The sequence below is a fragment of the Phoenix dactylifera genome, chromosome 8 (assembly GCF_009389715.1).
Source record: "Phoenix dactylifera cultivar Barhee BC4 chromosome 8, palm_55x_up_171113_PBpolish2nd_filt_p, whole genome shotgun sequence".
Lineage (NCBI taxonomy): Eukaryota > Viridiplantae > Streptophyta > Magnoliopsida > Arecales > Arecaceae > Phoenix > Phoenix dactylifera.
In genome coordinates, this window is record NC_052399.1 from 891,020 (window position 1) to 909,404 (window position 18,385).

The window sequence follows — 18,385 nt, forward strand, 5'->3', positions numbered from 1 at the left end:
TTGTATTATTAAATTTTACTTTGATAGTAAATAATAAAATGAGGTACAAATTATAATTTTGTATTAATTACACAATCTATTTGTATTTAATTTTTTTTTTCAAATTAATTACACAATCTATTTTTTTTAAAAAAATTATAATTTATGTTGAAAAATCGGAATCGAAACTGTTTAGAACCGGAACCAGAACCGTCTAGAACCGGAACCAGAACCGGCGGTTCTAAAACCGGAACCGTCTAGAACCGGAACCGGAACCGGCGGTTCTAGAACCGGAACCGAACCAACTATTTTCGGTTCCGGTTAAGGTTCTAGGTTTTTGTGGAATCGGAACCGTGGTCAGGTCTAGGCAAGTGGGATGGGCTTGGGGATGCCCCAAATCTACTTAGCCCAAAAGTTACAGTAACTTCCTTTTGTACCTAGCTTGCATCAAGATTAGGACATAGAATGAATGCTAAGCCTGGCCAATCCATCCTGATGTTGGACCAAAGTAAAAGGTAGACGAATGTATTCTTATCGCTTAAATCAAGTTCTATTAATTAGGTAGGATTCGTGAGCCAATCAACCTTATCTTAGCTGGTTGGTATGTTCTCTTTCAAGGGGCTGCTCTCAGGATAGGTCCAAGATTCAAACCCTAGAGAGTAGCGGTCGACAATATTATTGTCTTGGTCAAAGTAAAAATTGGATACATATATCCATGTCCAATCAAATCGAAAAAAAAGATCAAAATCTTTCTGCTTACAATAATCTCAAGTGCAATAGTTTTCACTAAAATTTAACTAAAAACAATACAGCCAAAAGCCTGGTCAATTTGACAAATAATAAGGCCTGTATCATGCTTGTATTCATTCGGACCTGAACCAATCCAGAGCAGCATGACACACCTGCGCTATCAAAGGAAAGGTGATATGATGGTCTCTTTACAAGCGATGGTAGTCAAACGCAGCAAGACAAAGGCTCGACTGAGACAACGTTATGAGTGCTTCTCATGCAGAACAAGGTGATGTGGCCCATTGAGTTAGCTTTCAAGCAGAGCTAGGAATCATAGAGATCTTAGTGGGGAACGCACCCAAAAACACTCAATAGGGTGGATGAGTGGAGGAGAAGGGTTGGGGAGGCACCAGCCGTTGCCTCCCTGAGAGCCTACAGATTCCACCACTGATGGGATTTCATGCTCTGCTCCAAGACAGTCTCCACCTTTTGGTGGGTGGAGACCCTTCGGAAGGGGTTTGAGTTGGCTTTTGTGGGCTCCCATCCACAGATTGACAAGGGGCCTCCTGCGCTGACTAACTGTCTTCATCCATTCATAGAGGAATGGATTCACCTTCTCTTGTCAGTGCACATTGTTAGCTGTGGGAATTTATACTCCGACCTGTCATCCAACATGTGAATGATCCACTTCTAAGTAAATTTGAATTTGACATAAATAGGTTTCAATTACAAACGGACCAACCTGTTTATTAAATGGATTGAATTTAGGTTCAGCCATTCGATCCGTTTAATAATTAGGTCATACAGTAGTAAATCAATCCATTTCTTTCAATCTCTAAATCCAGAACTTATAGTGATATACCCACTCATCATAGCCCGATCCATTTAATCTGTTTAAAGCCTGTTTAACCTATTTAAAACATGCTTAACCTATGTTTGACCTGTTTAACCTGACCTGCTTAATCTGTTTCATCTGTTTAGATTCATTTAATCTGTTAAAAATTTGTTTAACCTATTTAATCTGATTTGACCTGTTTAATAAATGGGTTATATGGGTCAAATTTTCTGTTTAATGAAAATGAACAGGTCAAATTCAGACCTAAACTTTTGATCTATTTAATAAATATATCGATTCGGTTTGACAAAGTTTGACCTGATCTGCATCCGACCCATTTCATATCCGATCCGATCTGATTGCTACTTTTAATTATAGAGGAATTGATCCAAGTTGTGCCATTTTGCAGAACGGGCCCTAGTGCTAAGAATGGTCATATAATGTTCGTTTTGATGGATCACGTACTATTATATCTCTGTTCTGTAATTGGCATACAACACACCATGCAACTTTTTTTTTTTTTAGTTCTTTCCAAACCAAAATTTAAGGTTACTTATATAGGCATGGAAAGCTGGAAAAAAAGACAAAAAAAAAAGAAAAAAATAATTTATGCATTTTCGATCAAAGCATATTCCTGTGTTGGCATGAGAAATTTCTATCGGTAGATGAGAAGTCATCATGGACCTCCATCTCTCGCTCATACAGCGGCCAAAATCTAATTATAAATTTCTTAAAGAATGTTTGACTTTTAAGTAGTGTTATTATAATAACAATAATGCCATTATAAAACATATTGATATTTATTCAAATAAAATGAAAATTATCGATTCAGAATTTCCTACTAGTTAGAAGGATAAATAAGTATGCATACTTTTATTATAATCTTTGCCCTCTTTTACTATAATACTTTCTAACAGTCTGACTTCACTGCCGAGTTTGGCTCCACCATTGCAATTTTTATGTACCACAATCTCTCAGCTCCATGAGCAATCCTCGCCCCTTCGTACATTTTCTTTTTTTGTTGTTGTTTTTAAGCTTTTGGACTCATCCATAGACTGAATAGTGCAACCCAAAAGCAGTACTTCCCGAAGCACAAGGATTGGGGGCTAATAATGACAACAACCATCATTTTATTTTCAAATAATAGTTCTCTGTCCTCAGCTGCACAGTAAAGGCCAATTACGATCCGGAGGGTCCCCTCTTGTGGGGATTGATGTGAGCGCTATCAATACCTTGAAATAATCCTTAGGATTTAAGGGACCCCCATGGGATGTGTGAAGATTTAAAAAAAAGAAGCCTGTTTGCACTTCAAGCACTAGAATAGAAATTAAGGGCTTATTTGATTTTTTTAAAAAAATAACTGAAAAATATATTTGATCAAATTTTTTAACAAAAGAGAAATAAAAAATAGTTTTTTATGAAAATAATTTTTATATTTAATAGAAAATCCATATGAAATATATAAAGTCTAATTTTTATCTGCTGGAATTTGCATAATTTTTTAAGTTTTTAGTTTTTTTATTAAAAATATAATACATTTTTTAGATAACTTTCACAGAAATATAGAGATCAACATGTAATATATTATTTTTTTAAGCAACTAAATATATAAAAAATATTTTTTAGATATTATATATTTAGATATCAATTTTTAAAAATAAAAAAAATTACCACCAAGGTGGTAGCACAGATAGAATGGAGCTTTGTTTCCACCAGTGTAGTCCACGTTCGAAATGCGAAGGCGTCGATTAAATGTAGGGACCGGATGCTCCCAGCCTGGCCGCGCTCGGTGGGAGCGTTTCTGATCTGCTGGTACTGAGATGGTATTGGGATGACGTACTCACACGTGGATAGTTAGGGTCGGGGAGGGTGTAAGTGTATTGTCTACTTGCATCGGACATTTTCCGGTGGAAGGGGAACCAGTGGGAGCTACTACGCGGATGAGGTAATTCTCCTCCCCTCATCCTTTTCCTAAGCAAAAAAAATAAAATAAAATCCAAACCAATAAAGTCATGATTGGTGTAGACCCAGTTAACTTGGACTTACCTACATCTTTTTATACTAGCAAATAAGTAACTGTTGTTGGATGTATCCATACACGTGCTATATAAATCATCCATTTTTTAAAAAATAAAAAAGTAAAAAAATAAAAAAAAGAAAAAAAAGAAAAGAAGAAGAAAGAGGCTGTACTTATGTTAGAGGTATATAAAATAAAATACTGTTGTTAGAGGTATATGAAATAAAATACCGTTTTGGCTATAAAAAAGAAGAAGAAGAAGAAGGAGGTAACCGCCCGAGTCAACGTTCAATTCGTCGGCAAATCATTTTATTAAGCGGGAATTCTACAAAACTTCCCATGATGACATTGATTGAGTGCAAACGACAGTCCCGTAAATTATTCCGTTGATCAGTCTAATATTATTCTTTCACTGCTAAGGAAAGTCGCACCAAGAATGTCTCATGAGGTGACATTGCTCGGCCTGCCGTGACACACAAGGGGCTCTTTCAGAACTGCTCTGATGCAGACCCTCTATAACAATATATAACATATTTAAATAAAGTATTAGTTGGTTGTTTAACGAGCAAAAAAAGGATTGGTTGCTTGTTGTTCCATTGTGGCCGCCATTGCATGAGTAAGTGATGAAATTGCTAGTCAGTTTATCAAAAAGTTTTGTGATAGAGATTTTGTCTGTTTGTTTTGTGGTTTAAGTGAACCGCTATATTAATATCTACATAAGGAGGTCGCAAGTTGCATGCAAGATGCTTTTTTGAGAAATTGTTGTATGATTATGAAATAATCTTGCATTTAGCTTGATTAGTGGTTAAGCTGCTATCGAAATTGTCATCGCTTCTTATATTGCCTCTTGATAATTTTTGTTTTTAGACTTTCTACATATCCTACGTGTCCTAATTAAGTGTATCTAAACATGGAGTAGAGCACTATGATAGTATGTTTCTAGTGGAGGGACAAATTTGTTGCAACTCCAGTTTGAGTTAGCTCTAGCTCAAACCTATTGCAATTTGCTACCCCTTTCAACTCTCACTAAATCATCCAAGGTTGGTAAGATCTGGCTGTAACAGATGTCAAACTTTAATCTCATTAAGGCTGGTCCAGATGCCAGGATCTGACATGGATGGCTCACCCACACCAAGATTTCAAAGTGAAGCAATGAATCCTCACACAGTTCCCTCCCATCCTCTCATAAATGCACTCATTTCCTTCCTTGTGAACCTTGCACCTTGGCGCTTCCTCTGCGTACCATGGAACTGCCCACATAAATCGCGCTACAAGCACCGTCAGGTTAAAAACTCTCCCGACCGCAGCCCGCCCGGTACCCGTTTTCTTACAGTCAAAGGTACCGCCTTAATCCTGATCCATTTCGCGGTGACGTTACCTGGTCCATGCGTTCGTGCCTCTGGGGAACTCCTAATTAAATACATTTATGACGATAGCCAATAAATAAAGCGAACGTGGACCCTAAGTGCGGGAAAACCTTGTCGATTATTCGACTCCGACGGGATAATAGACGCGCACCTATAAATACGTGCACACTAAATCGGCCATCTAAAAACTGAAGTCCGAACTATTTAATTCGTTTAACTACCTCCACGTAGATCAAGGCAAGCACTCCGCCGGAACTACTGATCTAAAATGTTCCAATTCTTTCGCCAATCGTGACGCATCATCTAAACTTCCCCCGTCCGTCCGATCAAAACACTAGTAGCGAGATACGGGGATGACTAACCAGGTCCGGAGTACACCAGAAATGGAAGGTCCCGATGGATGCAACGTGGCAGCATCTCCGCTCCCTCCGGCTTCTCCCTCCCTCCGTCGCACTCGACGGTCGCTTTCGCCTCTCTTCGTCCCGGGATCCCGTCACCGCCCGGTGACAAAATGAATACTGTTTCCCTACGGACGTGTTTATATAAATTCCATGCGGGACATGGCTCTTTATGGCGAATGCGACATCGTCGCATCGATGCGCAATTTCGTAACTGTAAATATTGCTTCCGCATATAGATTCTATGCGAGGTTTTATGTAGTAGTACGGGATTATGGGATCAAGTGTCTTCTTCCTTTGAACACCCTCTTCCTGTACTATTTCAGAAATACCTCCTCTCGCTGAAAAGAAAAGAGAGAGCGGAGAAGGGAACCGGAGAGAGAGGGGAGGGAAAGGAGCTGGAGAGCAATGGCGTGAGCTAGGGTTTCGAATTCGGTCCTCTACCCCTCTATTTATTGGATCTGCGAGGGCGAGAGGGAGGGAGAGATGGGGCTCTGCCATGGAAAACCCGCGGTTCCCGAGAGCCAGAGTTCCCCATCTTCGACTCCAGCTCCCAAGGAGGAGGAAGCGAAGCCGGAGGAGGCGGAGGAGCGGATGAAGGAGGACGAAGTGGCGGTGCCGCAGCCGGCTGCGGAGGAGAAGAATAGCAAGCCGTGGATGTCTCCCTTCTTCCCATTTTATAGCCCCAGCCCCGCACATAGTCTGTTTTCCAAGAAGTCGCCCGCCGCCGCCTCCGGCGGGGGGTCGGCGACGGCCACGCCCAAGAAGTTCTTCCGGCGGCCGTTCCCGCCGCCGTCGCCGGCGAAGCACATCCGAGCGGTGTTGGCACGGCGGCACGGGTCGGTGAAGCCGAATGAGACGGCCATCCCGGAGGAGGATGGGGAGGCGGGGCGGGCGGTGACGGGGCTGGATAAGAACTTTGGGTTCGAGAAGGGGTTCGCGAGCAAGTACGAGATCGGCGAGGAGATAGGGCGGGGCCACTTCGGGTATACGTGCTGCGCCCGGTCCAAGAAGGGGGAGCTCAAAGGCCAGCAGGTGGCTGTTAAGGTCATCCCCAAGGCTAAGGTTCGGTAAAATCAAACTCTCTTTTTCCCCCTCCTTTTGGCTCTTCAAGCGATCCATATCTGTATTTTTGCGTAAATTTTGTTATTTGACTCGTAATTTTGATTTTATCTTCCATATATTCTGAGATTTTGCGTTGAGACTCCACGATCGATTTCAGATATCTCAGTGGTCAACTAATAGGGGACCCTGCTTGATATTTTCTTTTCCTAGTTATCCTTATAGATAGCCCGTAGTTTCTGCGGCGAAGACTTTTGGGAGGACTCCGAATGGAATATTTGCAGTCTCTGATGGAAAAGGTGGTGGCTTTTAATCAAGGCAAATTTGCATAGTGCATCAGATAATCAAACTAAATTTTTCTCAATTAATTGGAGGGATTGGATAGTATGGCATTGGGCCATCAGTAGAGAAGGTAGAAATTAAACAAAAGGATTTTGACTTTTGTGGAGCTTCATTATGTGCTTGCAAGTGATTTTTTCTGTATCTTCTCATAATCTGGAAGAGGAGGAGTTGTTGGGGTTTCCTCAAGCTAGCTAATTCAATAATGTTGTGGGAGTTGCTGCTTTGCTGACCTTGAGACATGTTTGGCTGTTAAGGACCATTATTTGTGAGAGATGGTTGCCAATCAAAGAAGTAATGTATGGAGGGCAAGCTTTTCAGAAGCTGTTGGGTTGACTTTGGAAATTTCAAACTACTTGACGAGAAGAATGGACGTTTAGTTAGAAAAGTTGTGCATTTCATTCACTGATGTGTTTGCATCCTGGATTGCCATTGACCTGAAGTTGATTGAAGCTGCATTTTGACTTAGCCGTGAGATGAATATGAAACATGAATTTGAAAAATTCATTTGCTGATATATTGCTCGGTTGACCAGGTGAATCATGGAAATCAGTGACCCAGTGGACTTGATAGTGCCAGATTACTGAAGCTTACAACTTGTGCTTTATGGATTCAAACTTTACTTTTTGCTTCTATTGTTTGATTGGGGATACCTTTTCCATTGGCAGTAGCTCAAAAATTATTTACAGCATCAAACACATTTTTAATCATTTTTAAATTTTTTTATAGCATTAGACCAGAAGGTAAGCTATTTGTAAGACTTCTGAATTGCTGCTATTTTGGCTTGGCTTGATTTGCATGGCCTTAAATAAATATGAACTGATGCAATTTTGTCAAAAGCTGCTATTGACAATTTTCTTTGGGTTCTGATAAAGTTTAATTTCATCAACCATGGCGTATATAATGCATGCCACATCCTTCCAAGCATGCATGTAATTAGAAATCATACTGTGGTTGTCGGAAGAGCAAAAACATTTACTCGCACAATAAAAATGATGCCAATATGTTTTATTCATTAGAAGTTTCTAATTTTCTTCATACCAGATTAAAGTGATCCTCATGCTTGTATGGTCAGATCTGAAAACAAGCTTAACGGTACCTTTTTCTGAAAAAAAGTGCTATGACCTTTATGACCCTCTGAGAACTGCGCTGGTTTGGGCGGGGGGTGGTTTGGATAATGTTCGCTGACATGATGTCTGTTGAAGCGATTTGGCAATGTTGATCTTCTTGTACTATAACTCCCTTCAACTTATGTTATTCTTACAGGTTTTGCTTTTTTACACGAGGTTCAAACAAAATGATGTGTGAAAAGCCAAATTTGCTCATGTCATTAGAAAGGATATGCTAGATGAAATTCTCATAGTCTTAGTTGCCCCTCATATGTATAACAGTGCTTTCTGATTGCTGCGCGTCTTCTATGTTATACGTGGGCTGTATATCGTGTTGTTTTTCAAACTAATCTCCTTAATCTGCATGTTTGTGTCTGTACATGTGCGTGACAGTATGAGACTGTATCCTACCTGATTGAATCTTTTGTATCCAAATTAGTTACAATAAAGTTTAGCTTGTATTATTATATGTCTTACCTGACATGGTGGTTATAACATTTATCTTGCCTTTAATGGTACAATTTTCCTTTTCTGGCAGATGACCACAGCCATAGCTATAGAGGATGTCAGGAGAGAAGTGAAGATTTTAAGATCTTTGACGGGACATACCAACCTAGTCCAATTTTATGATGCCTATGAAGATAATGAAAACGTGTATATAATAATGGAGTAAGCTTCCTATGGGCCATAGCTCTTTGAACTTATAGTTATTTTATCAAATGCATACTATTTCTGTCATAGTTTGTGTTCTATGTGATAATAAATACTTAGTACTGATGCATAAGATCCCAAAGTTCTGAGAAATTGGCTATTTTCCCCAAAAATCTGAACTTCCAATGTGCTAATTTAAACCCTGTTTTCTTTTTTAGTAATTGGCTATCAGTTGCAAGCTATTTTGTTCCTTTACTAAAATGATTTTTTCATTCGTAATCGTAGCTTTGAAGAATATCTCAACTTGTTCATGAAATTTCTGATTCAAGCCTTCTTGTTATATTTGCTGCTTAAGGTTCTCATGTTAATGGTGTACAACATGTCATCTTTCTAGTCATCCTGTAGCTAAAGTTTTTTCATTTGCATGCGATCTATGTATGCCATCATTTGATATGTTAGTTAAGATCAAGCATTTAATTGATTAAAGTCTTTGATGTCGAATTTGTTGCCTATTTTAGGTTATGTGAAGGAGGGGAGCTTTTAGATAGGATTCTTTCAAGGTATTCCTTTTGCTAGTTGTATCTGACAACTACAATTGTTTTATGCTTATGTGTACATTCAAGGATTAAAGTTGTCCTCAGGCCTCTGATTTTCTGTTACTATGTTTACGTGCATATATTGTTACTCTGATAGAGGTGGAAAATACTCAGAAGATGATGCGAAGGCTGTCATGGTACAGATTTTAAATGTTGTTGCATTTTGCCATCTCCAAGGAGTTGTTCATCGGGATCTCAAACCTGAGGTAGTGCATGTTGGTTCATGCAAGTTTTCTGGCCCTTGAGAGGGGTTTTTAGCTAAATTCATATGTAACTGATCATTCTGCATATGTTGTATTTATGTGTAATTTGGAAATTGTTAAATCTTGTTATGCATGTTGTAGTTTTTTATCCATTAGCTTTCTCTGGAAGAGGATAACCTTCTTTTGGGGGAGGTGTTGGAAAAAGTGTGTGTGAGAGAGAGAGTGGATGAGTTGGATTAACAAGAAGTGTTGCACTCAATCTCCTCTTTGTTTTCATCCAAAAATCATGAATTTTCATTTACGTCTTTAATAAAGTATTAGCTCAAGGCACCCATTTTGGGGCAGCTGTGCAAGCTCTCTAAATTCCGCTTATATCAAAAACATTCTACGCATGGGCAGCCATGCATGCATTTCCTTCTAATCATCTCTCAATCTTTATTTTTAGAGGTCGGACCAGTATTTGAGTACTTATTATAGTCTAAGCCTAGGGGAACTCATTCCAAAAGTTGCATTGATGCATAGTTACATGTGCTATTTGATGATAAGCATTACCATTATATCCTCGACTAGGGTGGTTGCCGCTATAATGGAGGCACAAGTGATTTGCATGCTAAATAAGTGAGCTCTTGATGGAAACTATGACTTAAAGTATTGCTTTATGGAGAGCTTGTACTAGATAATTCAGATAGTCTGACAGCTGGTCCTTTTTTTGTAAAATGTTGCTTATGACTTTTTGCTGATTATTGATCCATCATAATGCTCAGAAACATCTATGTAGCATAATAATCCGTTATAATGCTCGGAAACACCTGCGTAGCATAATATTTCATACATCAGCATCAGGCAGGGGGCATTAATCATTAGGTGTGGGGCTTTGGCAGTCTCTAAGTTTACCTGTCTTTTGATTGTCGAAGCAGTGCAATCTTGCATTTGATATGCATTCAGCTATTTCAGCATATATGGCCATGTATGTAGGTAATAATATGTGGTTGCAATTTATGCTTCATTAAAAACATCTAAGTGTTTGCTCCAACCAAAAGGCAAGCATTGTGTCTGCCCTTGTACTCCTTTGATATCGATTTGTATCCAAATACTTGTGGATGGATAGTCTTTTACTCCAGAACACTTATTTTCGGTGACTCAATTGCTTATGTGGTATTTAATATTCTAGTGTAGCCCATGCCAACCATGTATTAAATGACTGATATGATGTGTTATTAAAATGGTAACTTTTGATATGAGGAAATTGATTACTGCATCCATATATATAATGCGGTGTGTTTTATGCATGTATATTGCATTATCAATCATTGGATAGATCAACTTTATGCAATTGGATGTTGATTAGTTAATAATACATAAAATTGAATTATCATATAAGTTCAAATTCATTGGGTTATTGAAAATTCTTGTATGATTAATAGCACTTTTTCATAGATTTAGACAATACAAAGCTCATGTACAATTCTGATTCAGGGGGCTATATATGAAACCTTTTAGATGCAGTGGTTGAGACAAATGCAATGATGAGCCACAGATTCATGGGCTTTTTTGGGTTATATTGGAGTATAAATGTTCCCATGAAAGTAAAATGTGTTCCCTTTGATATTGCAGTATAAAATGCTATAGAAAGGTTACAATGCTTGAGGATGTAGTTGGAAGGTGACTCATCAACAGTCGTAGGTTGGATTAATGGATATCATAGTATGATCCCAATCCACCCACTTCTTATGGACATAAGGCAGTTCAAGCAATCATTGTATCTTTTCCATGCAAGTCATGTGTTCAGAGAGGGCAATCAACCAGCAGATAAGCTTGAAGGAGAAGGAAACAATGAAGACTACTCGTTGCTTCACTTGATTCCCTTTGATATTCACCCACTTATGATTGCTGATCGGTACTATGTATTTAAGAATTTAGTTTCTGTGGGGTTTCCCACTTGTGTATCACAAAAAAAAGTAAAATATGTTCCTAAGACATCAGTAATATAAATATGCCATGATATCAATAAAGGCCCACTATGTATTACATGATTTACAAAATTAAAATCTGTGATTATCAAAAACTGAACATTTTGGACAATCTCATGCATTGGTTGTTCATAATATGAACAATTTCTTGTAGTTTGCTTGACTGCATGACATGATATATGGCCTAAAAAATATTCATACAAACTGAATTATGATAATTTGGATTTTATGAGGCACAAATGATGTATAATTAGGGTAAGACAGAGATGATTTGGGGACACTGCATTTAATTGGATTCTATGGTCGCTGTCAAACTTATGTGGTCAATTATCTTTTCTCACTATATCTCTGTTCTAGTTAGATCGCAGATTCTTATATCAACTTTGCCATCCCTCTATTTGTATGGAATTCTGAAGTTCTATTCCTAATTGCATGCGCCCAAACTGCAACCAATTTGGTAGGTCTCTTGCCCGTAAGTTTGAAGTGCTGTGCTAGCAACTGCACAGATGGGCACACCCTATAGCGCACATGCATTGACATCCTCACCAATGGGCATGGCAAGCACATTGGTTCTTGCTCCTTATCCCCAACTGGCTCAGAAGTTTAATGGCGGGCTTCTTTCATGACTGAAATTGCTTTGGCTTGGAATTTGGTATTTTTTAGGGGATTGATGCCATGATAACAAATTGTAAAATATTTTGTTTAAAATCCAACTATGCTCCATCGTCAATTCCTATTTTGACAAGCAACTCATACTTGTTGCCAATAATCCACATGATCATGTCCTCATCAATTGGCTCATATCGTACATCAGTATTTTTACTGGTTCATATTAAAACTTAAAATATCTATGCTCCATAAGATTTGTTGTTTCTACTGGAACACCTTCTTGATTTCCTTTATCGAATAAGCTGAAAGTCTCGCTATTCTAACATGTGTAAGTAATGTTTTGAATAAGTATTTATCTTAATTGTATTGTTAGGGTAGTTTCATTGTATATCAAGTGTCTACATCAAGGTATATCATTTCGGTACCGGGCCCTGCACCGGTGCCACATGTTACTGCGTTGGTATGCCCGGTACGGGGTCGGTTCAGCATACTAAGTGTTGGTACATTACTTGTACCACGTACCCGTATCCCACTCATACGACATACTAGTACCGAATTGGTACGATACAATCCTATACCGCTTGGTTCGGTACGGTATGGTATACCTTAGACTCTGCATGTATATTTTCCTTTTATCTAGTCACCAGGTTTTGATACTTATACTACCCGCAACAAAAAATTCTAATGATTTAATTATCTATAGCCGGTATTCTGGTTGAATCAGCATAGAGTTATTACTGTCTACTATTCTTTTTCTCTAATACTTGATGTTGCTTGATCAGAATTTCCTTTTTACTTCCAAGGATGAGAATTCCCAGTTGAAGGCTATCGATTTCGGGTTATCAGATTTTGTGAAGCCAGGTACCTTCTTAAATTTCTTGATAAATGTTCCCTCTGGCCTGAACTTAGATTTCCCTTATTCAGAACTTAATTGCTCTGTTCTTCCCTGGGACAGCATTTGGTTGTACCTAATGAGTTATTGTGGTTTGCAGATGAAAGGCTTAATGACATTGTAGGAAGTGCATACTATGTTGCACCTGAAGTTCTGCATAGGTCATATAGCACAGAGGCTGATGTGTGGAGTATTGGTGTGATTGCATATATTCTCCTCTGTGGCAGTCGTCCATTTTGGGCGCGTACCGAGTCTGGTATTTTTCGGGCTGTGTTAAAAGCTGACCCTTGTTTTAGTGAGCCACCTTGGCCTTCTCTGTCTCCTGAAGCAAAAGATTTTGTTAGGCGCTTGTTAAGTAAGGATCCACGAAGAAGGATGACTGCTGCACAGGCATTAAGTGAGTGTCCTCATGATTGCTGAAATGTCTGAGTTTGTTGTCTTGTCTTTGTAACATCGTTACTTCTGCATACCTGAGTTTGCTATTCCATCTTTTGTAAATAAAATATTACTTTCCTTATGCAGGTCATCCATGGATTAGAAATTACAACAATGTAAAACCACCACTTGATATTCTTATATTCCGACTTATTAAAGCCTACATGCGTTCATCATCGCTACGTAAAGCTGCTCTAAGGGTGCGCAATGTTAAAATTCATTACTTCATTTCCATTTTAATCCTTATAGATGCATGCCTGTTCATGTGGTACAATTTCTCTAATTATTCCTTTTGCAAATGGTAAGTATTCTGTTTTAAGGAGTTGCTCTTTGTAAGACCATTCTTATTTTGTGGCCTATTTGTACCTATTCAACATATTTTACTTACTTCAAATATGTAGCCTTCTGAAATTTCAGTGTGAAAGTAGCATGTAATAAAGCTTTTATGTACTGCTTGGTTTGATGGACTGCTTTAGACGATAATTCTCAAAGTCGTCTTTGATTGTTTTGATGTTAGTACGTCAAAAAGTAATCTTTGCAAGTCTAAGTGTCAACTTCTAGGACGGACGGGGGAATTCAGTGAACTCATGGTTAATTAGTTTCGATTATCAGGTTGCTCATTGATTTTAATATCAACTGTTACAAAAGTGCAGTATAGCTGACTATTCAACGCCTGAGGCACTTGAACCTGAAGGATGACAATACGTAGAAGTGCTTGGAGCTTTTCTGTTCTCTGAGTTGTAGGTTGTGGAGACAAGATGGTGGAAGTGGCACATGAAAGGTCAGTTTTTAGTGGAGTTCATTTGGAGCAGGGTGTGTCAGTTGTCATTTTCTCTTAGGTCATCTGCAAAGGTAATTTTGACCTTAGATTTAATCCAGTCAAGTTTTGTCTGGTGGTAACTATTCCAGACGCAAGTTCTGCTTCAAAGAGTTAGATTGTAGTGAACATTTAATTATTTATATACAATTAGGGTCATCCTCCTTTATTTCCTTTTTTGTAGCACCCTCCTGGAAATCGCAGATTTTCTTTACCACCCTCTGGTACAATAAGACTTCTCGTCAAGGTTCGCTGTCTCGGTACCGAACCTCGTGCCGGTGCCACACTAGCACAGTGTCAGTACGGTATGGTACGAAATTATTTTGGAACCGGATACCGGTATTGAACCGGTACGGTACGGTGCGCCCCTTACTATCTGGTTTGGGCTAGTATGGCATACTTTGCGCCTCTTTGTGTGCCTTGTACATGTCAGCATCGTCGCCTTAATCACAATGACAGGTCTCCAAAGAGCATAGAAAATAAGGCTGATTTTAACAAGGGATGTAAAAATGATAAAAGAGTATGGGGTCAATTTGTTTCTTGTTGCAAGGGTTGTTATTGGTTTTATTTTGTCCTTGGAAACTTGTTACCTTTTTCTTAATTACGCATGGCATTACCATATGATTTTTTGAGCATGTTCTTCTATATATTTTCTCCTTGGAGTCTTGGCATGCCTTCCTATAGTATAATACTCTTGCATGAACATCTCCTTTATTTACCACAAAACAAAATCGCGGGTGTGGTCTTCCAATCCTTAAGAGATGAAGAGCTTTACAGATACACATAGGTTGGCCCTCCTTGTTCGTAGGTGTGCAGAGTGGTGCTAAATTTGAGTACTTGTCAATTATGTCATCCAATTGCATATCAATCAGTGAAATATAGTATGAGGAAATATAATTATTCATTGAAGATCATAAGAAGGCTCATAAATGATTGATAATTTGTTTTAAATTGTTGTGAAGGCCTGGGTCAAATTCTACCATCCAAAAAATATGTTAAGGTTTGATGGTTACCTTTGCAATTCTAGTAAAGTAGAATAACATAGCAAAGTCTACATAAATTATTGAAACTAAGAAAAGATGAATTAGTTGTTCCAGAAGACTGTCTACATGGAATCTAGCTACTCGGTTGTTTTTTCTTTTTCACAGCTCTACAAAATGGACTCAATGCTCAACTTATTGATTGTACCCATTTGGTTTATAAAATTGTATTTTGTGTTGTCTCAACATTGGTTGTGGTTCTGCTGATTTATGTGGTATATGATGGTAAATATTTTGCATGTATGACAGGCTCTGTCCAAGACACTGACCGTGGATGAACTTTTTTATCTGAAGGGGCAGTTTGCCCTTTTGGAACCAAATAAAAATGGGTGCATAACTCTGGAAAATATCAAGATGGTTAGTTATTTCAAATAATATTTTAGTTTTCTTTTGGGATTGTAGTCCTTGAAATTGCTCTTTGCAATTTTAATTGATATTAATATTCCCTCTGCAGGCGCTGATGAAAAAAGCAACTGATGCAATGAAGGAATCCCGTGTACAAGATCTTCTGGTCTCAGTATGTGTTTGATTGTCAGAAGCTTTTGTTTTTTCCTTTATATTGCTCAGCTTACTATTTGTGTTATAAAGAAAAAACTATATTGCCATTTGCCAGCTTAGTGCTCTTCAGTACAGAAGAATGGATTTCGATGAGTTCTGTGCGGCTACATTAAGTGTCCATCAGCTTGAAGGTCTGGATAGATGGGAGCAACATGCTCGATGCGCTTATGAGCTTTTTGAGAAGGATGGAAACAGAGCAATTGTAATTGAGGAACTTGCTTCGGTATGTTTAATTTTTCATTTGATGTAAATTATTTAATTTTATTCCTGATGCATGGAACCACAAAGTTGGATTTAGATCTGGCAAAGCTTAAGCTGAAAACAGACACACGACATGATTTCAGATGAATGTTTTTGTTTTTTCAATTTTTTTGTTAGATTGGTGTTGGCATAAGAAGCATAACATTTCAATATATGACCAATCTATATTTATCAGTGGTAGGAAGGGGGGAGGGAGCTTATCTAATATGGATTACTTGGAATAGTTGTGAGGATCTGACACGGTAGGCCATGGAAATTTTCTGAGGCCATCATGCGAGGGTTAAGATTTCACAAACCAGTCATGGAATAAGACTAGAATCAGATCCAAGATCAAGGAGGCAAGAGCCCTAGAAATTGATGTGGAGCAGGAAATCCTGTTAGTGTCTTCTAAGGATTTTATTATAGCTGATAGATTACAGTAAACATAGAACTGGTGGTGCTTTCTGACAAGATCAGTTACCTGGATTGAAAGGACAAGTTGGCTCCATTCCTGAATCCGTCCTTGCAGTTGGAGTTTCAAATGTTGCTGGTACTTTAAGAACATCTATTGTCTTGTCTCTTGAGAACTTCTTATTTCTGATTTAGTAGTCTTTAATATTAATCAGGAACAATGTTCAGGTAACTGATCTTGAGAATATTTATGGTTGCCATTTATTAAATTATTTTAGGGTATGTTGCTTAAAAATATTCAAGTAGCATATGACTACCACTTTAAAGTACATTGTTTCATATGAATATGCTGCTGGAGTTTGAACTTTGAAGTTTGAACATGTAGACTGATATGCAACTATACTTGTGAGAGCTTCCTGAGTTCCCTATTAGAGGACTGCAAAGATGATATAGTTGTATGATGATCCATGTTCTAAATGCCTTAAAAATCAGAATGATTGTGATGATCAGCTTGATATGGCTGGTTGGTGTCATATTGTCCTAAGAAAGATATCTCTGGTGATCTTCTAGAGTAAAATTTGTCCCCTACATTGTTGTCTGCATGGGGATCTTAAGCCCTAGTTAAGCTGAAATACTGTCTGCTTGAGTATTTTAAGCAGAAATTACCATGTCATTTTTGATTTCTCAGCGCTGTCATGGAATTATTTGTGTTATTCTTTTCAGTGAGACATTCTACCCTTGTTATTTGATGTTAGAACTTGAAGACTAATGCAGAGATATAATGAAAATTCTGTTTGACTAAATATTCAAAATAATCTTGTAATGGTGACTACTGCCTATCCTCACTACTATTTTTGGCAGCCAAAATTTTGTTTTGCTGATGACGTACCGAATGGATAAATGTCTTTCTTGTCTCCATTTCAGGAACTGGGGCTAAGCCCTTCTGTACCTGTTCATGCAGTTCTCCATGATTGGATTAGGCACACTGATGGGAAATTGAGCTTCCTTGGATTTGTTAAGTTGTTGCATGGTGTATCAAGCAGACCTCTTGCAAAGGCACGCTAGTTTACTAAGCCTGGATTGCTGCCCAGGATTAAATAGCCTGCTATTGCCTGGTGATGGATAGATGAATAGCTGTTTTTTCACACATTCGTTTTAGGGCCCAGAAAACAAACTGCTTTGGCAGATGATGCCTCTGGAGCTTGTGTATCAGAAAAAAAAAAAAAGCGACTTTCAGCAGTTTGTCATGGCATGAAAGGTCTGCGACTTGTTGAAGCCTGAAAGTTTCATGCATATAGGAAGGGGGCATAAGATTTTCCCATGTCCTGTATTTGTATTATTTTGTTCATGTTTCTAGTACTACCAGATTAATTGCTGTGGTTGTAGATGCTAAAATTTAGTTGGGACTACGGTGCTTGTCTAACTGAAGTTGTATCTTGGACAATTTTTATCGTGTGGTCTCTGCCATTTCATTAGGGAAGAGAAAGGGAAAAAGGAAGTAAAACTACTCTGTACTACTGAATGCATTGGGTGATGTCAAATCAAATTTAAAATGGTGTGTTTCTGTGTTCTTTCATGTGTTTTCCCTTTAAGAATCCCAAGGACCTAACAGGTTTTGTGATTGCCTATTGTCCCGTGCACCAGTTGTGATATGCTTTGCTTTGATTTAATGAAACCAGCACGAGTACTATCTGAAACAGGTGGACCATCCAAGCTCCTGCTGCTGCGTTTGTGACAGACCTTCCAAGCCATCGCATACTTCTGTGGTTTTTTTTATCGTGTATTGGAATGTTTCTGAATGCTTGAAACAGAACTGATGGTTATCATTGGATTGGGTTGGAATGAAAGGGATGGTTGAGCTCTCAAGATTGGTCCTTGGGCCTGTAAATTGGGCCTTCTCAATTTTATGTCAAACTATATAAATGTTTAATGTTAGATTGAAGGAACGTGAGAAACATCAACGAGTATGGTCGTCTGTTTTGTGTCTGGATTAAAGATTGGCAGGAAAAAAATACTGATAAGGTTACCGAATGTAGAATGTTGTGGTGGTGGATTGCTTCCTTGGAATCTTGGATGGAAGTAAATGAGTTGATATATATATATATATAGGGTTTGTTTAATGACATGG

The 18,385-nt window shown here is 38.4% G+C and overlaps 1 protein-coding gene across 1 annotated transcript; it reads left to right on the forward strand.

Annotated features, from left to right (window-relative positions):
• Positions 1-5,646: 5,646 nt before the first annotated feature.
• Positions 5,647-17,831, forward strand: LOC103710986 (CDPK-related kinase 5-like). The gene is made up of 11 exons (XM_008796940.4): positions 5,647-6,390; positions 8,374-8,504; positions 9,005-9,046; positions 9,180-9,288; positions 12,647-12,725; positions 12,857-13,153; positions 13,279-13,391; positions 15,298-15,405; positions 15,503-15,565; positions 15,662-15,829; positions 17,182-17,831. The coding sequence occupies exons 1-11, from the start codon at positions 5,812-5,814 to the stop codon at positions 17,320-17,322; spliced, it is 1,830 nt and encodes a 609-aa protein (XP_008795162.2). The 5' UTR covers positions 5,647-5,811; the 3' UTR covers positions 17,323-17,831.
• The last annotated feature ends 554 nt before the right edge of the window (positions 17,832-18,385 follow it).

Coding starts and splice junctions, on each gene's coding strand:
- LOC103710986 (XM_008796940.4), top strand. CDS start 5,812: ATGGGGCTCTGCCATGGAAAACCCGCGGTTCCCGAGAGCCAGAGTTCC. Junction 9,289..12,646: donor ATCGGGATCTCAAACCTGAG/GTAGTGCATGTT, acceptor TTGCTTGATCAG/AATTTCCTTTTTACTTCCAA. Junction 15,406..15,502: donor CTCTGGAAAATATCAAGATG/GTTAGTTATTTC, acceptor TTCCCTCTGCAG/GCGCTGATGAAAAAAGCAAC.